This window comes from Nestor notabilis, unplaced genomic scaffold (assembly GCF_000696875.1).
Source record: "Nestor notabilis isolate BGI_N333 unplaced genomic scaffold, ASM69687v1 scaffold27621, whole genome shotgun sequence".
Lineage (NCBI taxonomy): Eukaryota > Metazoa > Chordata > Aves > Psittaciformes > Psittacidae > Nestor > Nestor notabilis.
In genome coordinates, this window is record NW_009914666.1 from 42,914 (window position 1) to 54,852 (window position 11,939).

Genomic DNA, 11,939 nt, shown 5'->3' on the forward strand with positions numbered 1-11,939 from the left:
CCAGCCAACAGCAGACAGAGCCTTCCACACAAGAAAAACCTGGCAGCACCAAGCTGGTTGCTAGACCCACCAGCTCATCATCACTTTGTCACCAAGTCCTTTGGAGAGATGGAGAGTTTTCCTGCAGTGACAGCTCATGGGAGCAAAGAGGGGCCTGCAGCCTCCCTCATCCCCAGTCACTGTCCTCGAGGACCCTCCCTCATCTGCCTCCTCCAGGCTGGAGATTCTTCTTTTCTACCCTGCAGCCTACATAGCTACAGCAAACAAACACAGCCCAGCTGCTCCCTGGCTCTTTTAACTCTTTCTCTCGCAGGTTTCTTTTCATCCCCCTCATTTTCTTCCCCATGGCAAGAGGTTCAGTCTTTGCCCTTTTCCTAAGCAGGCATGATGAGAGGGCTGCCCCTCTTCTCAGTGGGTAGGCTTTTCCTAAGAGCTCCTGGAAGTCCAGGAAAATGTGGGTTGTGTGACCAGAATGTCCTGGAAGAAAAGGCTGCCGTTCCCTAGCAGGCCTGGGAAGTGCCAGCTGTCTCCACCGCCCTGGAAAGTGAAACTCCTCACACAGCCCAGAAGTTTCTGCTTTTCCTGTCTGAATCATTCAGAAAGTGAAGCGTGGCTACTCCTGCCCTGCTACGGTTCTTCCACCATGGCCCCCCTTTGCTGTGCTCTTCCACATGTCCCTGCACAAAGAGGTATGAAAAGTACTAGGGTTTATCAGTCATCCTTTCAAACCTGAGCAGCCCCTCTGCTGTAGCACACTTTCCACCTCTCTCCTTGCCTTCTCAGCAACCTGCATCCTTTGATCTGTTGGGTCCTTGCTCCTGCTTTCTGGAGTCAGCACTGCAGGGTGGCAGGCATGTTGGGATCTGCAGCATCAGGGTGTAGCCTCCAACACACACCCCATTAATCTGGTCTTACCTGCTGTCGACTCAGCAGTGAGGAAATGCCAGGGGTTGTGCTGCTCTTCACCACGAGCTGAGCCCCCAAGAGACAGGGAGGGGCAGAGGTGTGAGCCCACCTCGGCACAGGGAGATGGAGTTCATGGGCTGATGCATCGGGACCCGGTGAGGTGAGTGAACCTGGCTGGGTGACGGGTGTTCTGCGGCTCACGGGCTCATGGGCCGAGTGCCACCTTGTCCTCCTCTTCTGGCACACACGGTAAAGCCAGGCTCAGGCAGGCATCTGCACGTGTGTGAGGGGTGAGGGACGCAGGAGAAGGGAAAGTTCCTATAGAGGCTGCCAGAGACTCCTTTTGCAAAGGGAGAAGGACGCCTCCCCCTCTCCCTGGTATATCTGCATGCTTTTATCAGCACCAGAGCCTCAACGGGAACTGAAGACACAAACAGCTGTGAGAACAAAGATCCCAGCAACTAGGAAATGAGAAAGGGTGGGTCTGGTTAAAAAAGAGAAGCACTAAAAAGGACCATGGCGAGATCAGTGTCTCGGGTGCTATAGTACCCTCCAAAGATTTATGAGCAGCAGGAACATATATCCCTTGGCGTATCATTCCGTGAATGAGGAGGCAGTGTTGGCAGAACAAGGGAGGCAGGGAGTGAGAAAGTCAAACAGCAGCAGCAGCAGCCAGCAGGCGGAGGAGTTGGGCAAAGGCTGCAGAGAAAGAGGGATCCCACAGGCACAGCACCTTCTTCTCAAGGCAGCTGCTCCTGAGGAAGGACTACTGTTAGGGTTAGGAGTGTTCCTATAACCTGTGTCTTCTCCAGGTGTGCTGAGACTGACAATGTAGAAATAGGACTTGAAGCAACAGAGTGCCAGATGGGCTCTGCAGAAGGGCAGATCCCTTCCCAATTACACTCAGTGGTGCTACATCACAGATGTCCTGCTAAATCAACCTTTGTACTTTCTTAGCACTGTGCCTCCAGTAGCTTTAAATGACAGGGACTGATATTTATGACAAATATACCTTTGCCTGCCATGGGCACCGACACCTCCTCAGAGCTCGCTTCTATTTGGGTCCCTGCCACAAGCCAGCAGTGCACAGCTGGAAGGAGCTCAATCCCAAAGCGCCCAAGTCCATGGGACTGACAGAACCCTGAGCTTTTGCACTGCCTAGTAGTTAAATCAACTTTGCTCTCACTTCCCATATTTCACTTTTACCTCCTGTTTAGCAGTATTTTGGGGAGGCGGATGTTTCAATTTTCCCCTGTCAGTCCTGAGGGTGGCTGGGTTAGCATGGGAGCAAAGACAAGCAAGTGGTCGGCACTATGACGTTGGGCAGGTCTCCTCCGTTGCAAGGACATCTGGGTGTTGCTTCTTTCATGATTACATTTGTTTTCATAGGATGGGGGTTAGCTTATCAGCTTTGAGTAGCAAAGTTCATTCTCTGTGGCCAGCCAGAAGTGCATCAGGAAGTGAGAAGAGAGGGGAGACGAGCTGCAGCATGACAGATGTAGAACTAGTCATGGTGAGGTAGAGGATGGCTGTGATTTGGATGAACAAGTAGCCAAAGAGTCTGCTTGGTCCTGTTTTGATTCCAGCTGCTTGCAGTTCTGGTGCCTGGATCAACAGCTCTGCAGTGACAGCAGTTGCCATCCAGCGAGCCTGCGTGCACCCTTCTCTTCACCAGCAGAGAGGTAAGTGAGATGGAAACATCTAAAGAGCTGGATAGTCTGGGGGCAATGGGCACTGGACCCCATGAAAAGCTGCACATGTGCTGCCAGGCCTGACCCTGGGGACCTGGGGAACCCTCTACACCTCTCAGTTGCCTAATGAACCTAGAAGTGCAAGGCAAGTCACACTATTTATTCAGAGCATCCTGTCTTTAGGATCCTGAGATACCAAAAGCATGGGCAGCCTGCAGAGCTTACTTATCAAGGTGCCCACTTCGGAAGTCCTCTTCCATGTGGCCCTCAAGAGATGAAGGGGGGTGACATCTCTAGGGAATAGACAGTAGCAGTGTGTCCAGACCTCATGAGTTAAATACAGAGGTCTCAGCTTTGATGTCATCTATCTCTCATTAAAAACCAGCCATCCTAAGTCTTGAATGTCTTCACAGTTCTAACCATCACAATAAATCATCACAATAATCTAATTTCTTGGTTAGAAAAAAAGGTGAAAAGTGGGGCTTAAATATCACCTACAGCAGGTAAAAAGCATCCACATTTATGAAAAAATGTACCTTCAATTTCTGAAGCAAAGTTGGGTGTTTTCGAGGTTTGATGCACTCTTTGTTACTTCCTTTTGATTTCAGATTTACTAAGCAAGCTTGTGCAGTTTGTATTTTCAGCTCTGCACTCCAGTGCCACATTCTCTGTCTGCATCCCCAGGGCATCCCCAAGGAGGTCCAGGGTTTAAACGACAAGCCACTCCCAGAATCACTGACCTCGTGGCATGCTCAGCAAGCTTTTTCTAGCTGTCTTTTCCCACCTTGTTTCTCAGCCCCATGCATAACCCTCTGTCCCTCCACTCTGTGCTCCTTTTTGCAGTGCTAGGAGGCAGTGTCTATTGGTGAGTTAGTGTCAGGAGAAAAGAAGCCCAGAACCGGACAATAAGATGCCAGGCACACATCATCTCAGGGCACGCTGCCTGTTCTGGCCCTTGTATGCAAGTACAGTAGGGGCGGGTGGGTGTGTGCTCACCCAAAACTCAAGATCCCCATGAGTTTTGCATGCCTTGTGTGGTCTCCCTGCCAAGCACCTCTTCTGCTGCCTCTGGAGAGAGGTGCCCACCTTGGGCCTGATCTCTGTCTTGTCTCAGTCCAGCATCCCACACCAGCCAGGGCCCAGGGCAGCTCCCAAGCACCATGAGGAGGCACACAGGATTGAATCATAAAATAGTTAGGGTTGGAAAGGACCTTAAGATCATCTAGTTCCAACCCTCCTGCCATGGCTGTCAAACAAGTGGGGTGGCCACAGGAGGGGAGCTGTGGGAGGGGAGGACAGTGCATTTGTTTCAACTGCATTTTTGGGGTTGTCCAACCATCTTCCAGCATCACATTCTCCTCTTCCATTGCACAGCAGCAGCAGCTGACATTGCCCCCATCTCACACCTATACCACCACCTCTTCCTTCCTCACTGGTGTTTTTCTTTCCTTCTAGTTTCTGCAGCTTCTCTTCCCCTGCAGCAGTTGCTCAGAGGTGTGTGTCTGTGTCTGTGTGTACACATGTGCACATGCACATGTGCCATGTCTATGTCATTCCCTCTGTCCTCCCTCCCAGGGCAAGAATATTAGCAACAAATTCATTTTCTACATAAAACCAGAAAGAAATATCTGCCTAGATCAGATCTGTAAGTTTGAATTGCTCTTTTCTGTCCCTGCTGGGGAGAAGACCATGGTCTCGGCAGATGGCCTTCAGGGGCTTATATTGATCTTCACTGAGAGGTAAAAAGATGCTTCCTCCACCTTCTGGGCCACATAAGGTCAATTACCAAACAGAAAGTTCCCTCAGGATCTCAAGTCAGCATCTCATCATGAGGAGGAGGATTGTGGTACCATTGCCTCCTTACACAGCTGTTGACTTGAGACCTCTCAGCAGCTTTCATGTGGAGCAATGAATACTTGAGGTTTTTTTAGAGGCAGACACAAAAAACATGGCCTGTGGCTCTCAGTCATCAACCAACAAGGATAATCCAACCAGTTTCAGCTCCCTGATACCAACCTGCTTTGCTCTTAGCTTTCCTTTTCAGTGAAGGAATCACAGATTCACAGACTGGTTTGGGTTGGGAGGGACCTTAAAGCTCATCCAGTTCCAATCCCCTGCCATGGGCAGGGACACCTTCCACTAGAGCAGGTTGCTCCAAGCCCCTGTGTCCAGACTGACCTTGAGCAGTGCCAGGGATGGGGCAGCCACAGCTTCTCTGGGCACCCTGTGCCAGTGCCTCAGCACCCTCACAGGGAAGAGCTTCTGCCTCAGAGCTCATCTCAATCTCCCCTCCATCAGCTTAAAGCAATTACCTTTTAATGATAAAGGGGCAGTCAAAACAGTACCTGCAGAGCTCTGCAGAGAAACACTTTGTTCCTACAGCTTTGTCATTCCAGAGACCGCATATGTACACATCTCATTTCAGGTCTCTGAGATCTTGACTACAGTATCAGTTCTGTCAAATGTGAGACTCTCAGCTTAGTGTCAGTAACACCACCATCAAGGATTCTTACTTCTGTGTTTAAATCCACCCACCAAAAAAATAATTTCCTCAGAAAACCCCAATCTATTTTCTGCTCTCAATGATCTTTGCTGCCAGTTTAGAACTCTGCTGTTTGGTGTCTCAAAGGCTGACAGGCTCATATGTAAGGAAAGGCCACTCAGAAAATAGAAAAAAGACGATGATGGGCAAAACACTGTACAGATTTCTTGCACTGGTGTTCATGACAGGAAAGCCTGAGAGATTTCCACAGTCAAAATTCTCTCTTAACTGCTTTAAACAAAGGACTTTCTCTGATCAAACGGTGGTAGGGATGGCTGTGGAGCAGCATGATGAACTAAGCGGTGTCTGAAACCACATAGCTCCTACCCCAGAGGTCAGAAAGCAACTGAAGGGTGGAAGACCTGACTAACTATGGTGCAAAAACATTTGCCTAAAACTGCTTTTAAAGGCTCACTTGTAGACACAGTTCAAGAAAAGGCTCTTGAGGGATTTCAGACCAGGGAGCTTGATGTCTGTGCTGAACAAATTATAAGCCATAATAAAGGGAAAAATGTCGATTGCCATGCAGTCACATCTAATTACTGGGGAAGAGCCATCATAGCTTTTCTAAAGGGATGTTGTGTCCCACAGTCCTTCTTTGAAGGAGTCAGCAAGCACATGAACAGTGGCCCATGTGGATTTCCAAAAGGGTTCTCCACCAATGATGCTTAAGGAAACTGAAATAAAAGATGCCTATCTGGATAAAAAGCACCTACAAGATAGGACAGAGAATGAAGGTAGATGCTTTGTTTTCACAGTGGAGTTGTAAGACACCAGTGATTGGGCTTGGACTGTTTGACTTATTCATGACGGATGAATAATAATAAAATAACAAATATATTGGAGAAATAAGATTATTCAAGCTATAAAAGATGAGGCTTGCCTGTGAAGAACTGCAGAGATTAAGAGAAGTGTGAGTGACTGGCCTTAAAATAACATCATCTAGCAAGTGATGAGAAAAGACAATCTGAACTGACCATTACCCTTTGCAAGTGAGATCTACACCTACTCAACTCATCAATATTGTGTACACTTTGAGAACCCGACCATAGGGCTCACAAAGGCTGCAGCAGAAGCAGAAAGATGGTGAGAAGGGCAACAAGGATGTTCAAAAGAACAGAACAGCTCCCCTGTGAGGAACAGCTATGAAGACAAGAACCCTTTAGCCTCAAAAAAACCCCAATACAACCCAAAACAAAACAAAAAGAAGTTACTGAAGGGAATATGGCAGATATTTATAAAACCATCAGTGATAAGGTGAAGGTGAATAGGGACATTTTTACCACTGTCTCTTCCAGCACTAAAACTAGGAACTGAATGTAGCAGGTTGTGATTCAAATAATAGTACACAGAAGTGGTTCTTCACCTGAGATGCAATTAAGTTTTGGAACTCCTTGGCACTGAATGTCGTAGATGGTAAATTTTATACTGACTTTTCTTTTCACAGAAAATCGTGAAAGAAAAGTTTCCCCTAGAGTTCTTCATTGAATAGCTCCTCTTGAACAGCTTGTTTGTGGAGATAAGTCACCTTCACCTGGCACCTGGCTGGTCTGGGCACACGAGTTAGAGCAGGTTATGGTCTTTCACAGAGACTTAGTCTCACTCACTTTATCTCAGTCAAAATCCTTGAGATTTGTTGAGGCATTTAATCATTTCACTTGAAACCAACATTCTTGCACATTTGCCATGTCTTGCTGGATTATCTTATAGTTTAAACTCAAGCAAGTCTTCACACAAAGTTTTCATCCACCAAGAAGGATGAAATCCACCCAGATATAGCTTGACAAACCAATAGAAGTTCCTCTAAGAAACCTTGTCTTGGCGGTGGACCTGCCCAACAACACAAAAGGAAGGGCAATTTGCTAGCTGTCTGGTCTCTCATATTAGACTTCCATTTTCACCATTTAACATATTGTTGCCAGAATGAATCTTTTCCTACCTATGAGGTCAGCACACACTTATGTCTTTAACAGATCCTCTCTCTAAATCTGTACATTGCCCCACAATGCCATCCAGAAGGTCTGACATGCTTGTCATGGTTGCTGAGTAGATTTCTCTTCCAGTAATATCAACCTTATGTAAAGATTTCGTCTAGACAGAAAATTCTACTTTCCTTTTGAAGCAAATCACAATCTACGTGGGCTCTGTGAGGGAGCCCCTATCTAACCCCTGCAAACAGCTGTGGGGGAACTGTGTCATACTTACCAACTCCTACTCCACTGTGACAGCTTTGAGAGCAGATGTCTGGGTTTAGGATCATGGAATAATTAAGACAGTCTTTAGCCTGATTAAGACTAGTCTCTAGTCTCTAGGGGCAGCTATGAGATCAGATGAGGTTACTCTGGACTTTACAGAGTTTGGTCTTGAAAACTTCCAAGGGTGGAGGCTCCACAACGTCTCTAGGAAATCTGTTGCAATGCCTGAATGTCTTCTCAGTGAAAACAATTTGCCCTATATCCAGTTTGAATCACTGTTACTTCAATTCATGTCCATTGCCTCTTGTTCCCCTGCAATGCCTTACTGTGAGCAGCTAACTCTGTCCGCTTTCAGTAGCCACCCTGCAGGTATGGGGAGTATGGTGGGTTAACCTTGGCTGGACACTACGTGCCCACCAAGCTGCTCTGTCACTTCACTTCTCAAATGGACAGAGGAGAAAAATACAGCAAAAGACTCATGGGTTAAGTACAGGGAGATTGCTCAGCAATTACTGTCAGTCACAGGCAAAACTGACACAACTTGGGGAAATGAGTTTAATTTATTAGCAATCAAATCAGAGTAGGATAATAAGAAATAAAACCAAATCTTAAAACACCTCCACCCCCACTCCTCCCTTCTTCCTGGGCTCAACTTTACTCCTGATTTTCTCTACTTCCTCCCCCCAGCAGCACAGGGGCATGGGAAGGGGGGTTGTGGTCAGTTCATCACAGATTGTCTCTGTTGCTCCTTCCTCCTCAGGGGAAGACTCCTCACACTCTTCCCCTGCTCCAGCATGGGGTCCCTCCCACAGGAAACAGTTCTCCATGAACTTCTCCTGCATGAGACCTTCCCACGGGCTGCAGTTCTTCATGAACTGCTCCAGCGTGGGTCCCTTCCATGGGGTGCATCCTTCAGGAACAGACTGCTCCAGGCTGGGCCCCTTCCATGGGGTGAATTGTTCAGGAACAGACTGCTCCAGTGTGGATCCCCTTCAGGGTCACAAGTCCTCCAGCAAACCTGCTCCAGTGCAGGCTCCTCTCTTTACAGGGCCACAGGTCTGCCAGGAGCTGCTCCAGCACCAGCTTCCCACAGGTCACAACCTCCTTTAAGCATCCTTCTGCTCTGGCAAGGGGTCCTCCATGGGCTGCAGGGGGATATGTCCTCCACATGGACCTCCATGGGCTGCAGGGGCACAGCCTGTCTCACCACGGTCTGCACCATGGGCTGCAGGGAAATCTCTGCTCCAGCAGCTGGAGCAGCTCCTGCCCTCCTCCTTCACTGACCTGGGTGTCTGCAGAGTTGTTGCTCTCACACATTCTCACTCCTCTGCTCTGGCTGCAATTGCTGCCATGCAGCAACTTGTCCCCTTCTTAAATACGTTATCCCAGAGGAGATACCACCATCGCTGATGGGCTCAGCCTTGGCCAGCAGCAGGTCCTTCTTGGATCCAGCTGGCATTGGTTCTATCGGGCACAAGGGGAAGCTTCCAGCCGCTTCTCACAGAAGCCAAGCCTGTCACCAAAACCTTGCCAGGCAAACCCAATACAGGATATACATTACATCGCCTGGAGCCTTCCCTTCTCCAGCTCAATTCCCTCAGCATCTCCTCATGGGGCAAGTGCTCCAGCCTCCAAACCACTGAATCCCATGGCCCGCCCTTCTTTACTGTGTGCTCCCTTACCTGGTTGTGCTGTGTTTGTGGGACATGGACTGCAACATGCTTTACCATGTTGTAAGTAGGAAAAAGACCTAAGGACATGCAATCCAAATAAGTGTCACTAGTCCCATGCAAGCAAGGAACTATATGAATATGAGCAATGTAAGGAACTCCAACTAGCTGGGACTCAGTTTTGTGTGGGTGGAGTCAGGTCTAAGTCAAGTCTTTTTGTCTGTCATGGATGTACAAAGTCCTGTTTCTCTGATATACAACAACACTACACAGTTTTTATTTTCAATTCCTTCCAGTCAGCATATTCCCCTCAAAATACCTGCTCTCTTTTCTTTCTCTCTCTCTCTTTTTCTGGACCTGCCTTGACTACTTTCCCTGTGTGCTCTTGTGCTGTGCCTTTCTTGCATACACGTGCCCTTAGCAGTGATCAAAGCAAAGTGCATTTTCTGAGACTGAGCAATAAATGATTCTGTACAACAATTACCTTCTCTGTGCTCTGGCTTCTTCTGCCATGTAATTACTCTCTTTTCTATTGACTGTTTTTCTTAGTCTTTTGTTTTCTTTGTGAGCCCTTGCTGCAGAAGCCACCATGGTTTTAACATTTCAAGAGATTTCCTCCTCTGACTTAAATTCTTCATTCTTGGTCTTCCACTCTGACCAGGAGTTGTGCTGACAACTGGCAATGACCCTACATCGCATCAGCATCCCCATAAACACTGGAAAGAATTGCTGAACTAGAGGCAGAAGCTGACTCTAGGTTACTACATTACCATCCCTGCTAGATGACCACAGACCAGCAATTCGAAGCAGATTGGATGGAAGAGAGATGTGCCCATCTACCTCCCAGCTGCAGATAAGGGGAGTGATCAGCCCATGGCTTCTTAGAGGGGAATGACTTCTGTCGGAGCTTTTCTTTGTGCCTCCTTAGCCCCGCAGCAGGCTCAGCCATCTCAGCATCACCCTCCTCTGATCCGCGCTTGGCATGTCAGCTTCCAATACATCTCAGACATGCAAGGATTACACCTTCAACCACCACCTCCTCCTGCCTGGCTACATCTTGATATTCATTACAGGTTTGATGCTGAATGTGACAGCCCTGTGGATATTCATCCGCTACCTGCGCCTGAAGTCTGTAGTGATGATCTACATGTTCAACCTGGCCATGAGTGACCTCACCTTCACACTCCCTCTGCCACTGCGCCTCTACTACTATTCTAACCACCACTGGCCCTTTGGTAACACCCTGTGCCAGGTATCTGGCTCTGTCTTCCAGATCAACATGTATGGTAGCTGCCTCTTCCTCATGTGCATCAATCTGGATCGCTATGTTGCCATTGTCCACCCACTTCGCTGGCGGCACCTGCGGCGCCCCAAGGTGGCCAAGCTCCTTTGCCTGATTGTCTGGGTTGTGATCTTCACAGGCTCCATCCCCACAGCCATAGTCCACAAGCAAAACCACTGTGAGGTACAGAACAAGACCATTTACCTGTGTTTTGAAAGCTTTAGTGACAACATTTGGCAGAATAACCTCTTCCCCCTAGTTGTCCTGGCTGAAATCTTGGGGTTTCTCTTGCCTCTCAGCTCTGTGACATACTGCTCAATTCGGATCTTTCAAGAGCTCTACCAGAACAGCCAGACAAAGACCCTGAGACAGCAGAAGACGGTCCGTCTCCTGTTGGTCAATCTGGTCATCTTCATCATCTGCTTTGTGCCCTACAACACTACGCTGGCAGTCTATGGGATGATAAAGGCCCAGGTGATTAAGGTTGAGAAAGAAACACAGGCCTCTGTTCGCCAAGTGTTAATTACAACAATGCTGTTGGCCAGCATGAATTGCACACTGGACCCCTTGATCTACTACTTCAGTACTGAGGGTTTCCGTAACACCTTTAAGAAACTGCGGCGGGGACAAGCCTGGGACTCAGATACAGTAGTGCTTAAGAATCAGGTTGTGGAGAATAAGCCAACCCGAGACCATGCTGTCTCAAAAGTGAAACAGTTCCCAACTGAAAACTTTATCCATCCCAATGAATCTTTGCCATCACTTGCTACTGCAGTATTTTTGAATGGCCCTATTGAGGACTCGGAAATATAAGCACAGAAAAGTCATACCATTGCAGAGTCACCCTTTCAATAATCACAGCTCAGGTAACTTAGCAAACTGTTTGAGGGAACACAGCAGACTGTGTGTGGCGGGGGGTGAAGGTGATGATACAAACCTGAAGGATGAAAGGCTGTTTTGAATAAACAGAGATGTCTTGGTGACATGGTCTCACCTCACTCTTTTGGTACGGGAAACATAAGGGAACAAGGACTTGAAACAAACCTCATATGCTTCAATTTGAGTCTTAAGTCCAGCTTGGGGCACCTAAGTAAGTATCTTAATTTTCCAGAAGAGTTGAAACATTTAGCAACCCTTGTTGGGGTCAAGGAGGACAGTTGAGTGTTTAGTACTCCTGCAGAAAACAGGTTCCTAATTGTGTACTAAAAGTGACAACCCTTAGCAAAGCAACCTTTAGGAGGTATGTCAAATGCACTTGTGCAGCTGTACACACACATGCAGCACAATGGCTATACATTTTCCTAAAGCAAAACGGCTTGGGAAACACTAGCATACTTAAAAATACACCCGACATCCATAATAGTGGCCCCAGAAAAAAAGAGAGGATACCAATACTGTTGCCATTTCTGAAGCTCACTCTAATGTTAGTGCTTTGCACTTTCTTGTTGCTTGGCCACAGGGTAATTGATTTCAGGTCTGAGTGATTTTCCCTGTTAAAAAGAAATGATGTCATAGAATGAGGCTGCAGTGAAATGTATTTGCTTGCACTGTTTGTACATGCTTCTTCAGCCCGCACTCTATGCGAAAGCCCTATAAATCTTCCCCGAAGAGAGATCCAGCTGTACACAGGCAGTACCAGAAACCTGTTATTCA

General features: G+C 47.6%; 2 protein-coding genes across 2 annotated transcripts in view; one reads left to right on the forward strand and one right to left on the reverse strand.

Moving 5' to 3' along the window:
* Positions 1–7,176, reverse strand: part of LOC104412930 (protein Wnt-4-like) — a 10,790-nt gene extending 3,614 nt beyond the window's left edge. The window contains exons 1-2 of the mRNA XM_010023772.1: positions 7,134–7,176; positions 6,004–6,065 (exon numbers count right to left, since the gene is read on the reverse strand). Coding sequence (XP_010022074.1) covers positions 6,004–6,065; positions 7,134–7,176 — 105 coding nt within the window. The remainder of the gene's footprint in view (positions 1–6,003; positions 6,066–7,133) is intronic.
* A 2,810-nt stretch (positions 7,177–9,986) lies between these two features.
* Positions 9,987–11,099, forward strand: LPAR5 (lysophosphatidic acid receptor 5). Its single transcript, XM_010023770.1, has one exon. It carries the CDS (start codon positions 9,987–9,989, stop codon positions 11,097–11,099), a length of 1,113 nt encoding a protein of 370 aa, XP_010022072.1.
* Positions 11,100–11,939: the final 840 nt, after the last annotated feature.

Coding starts and splice junctions, on each gene's coding strand:
- LPAR5 (XM_010023770.1), top strand. CDS start 9,987: ATGTCAGCTTCCAATACATCTCAGACATGCAAGGATTACACCTTCAAC.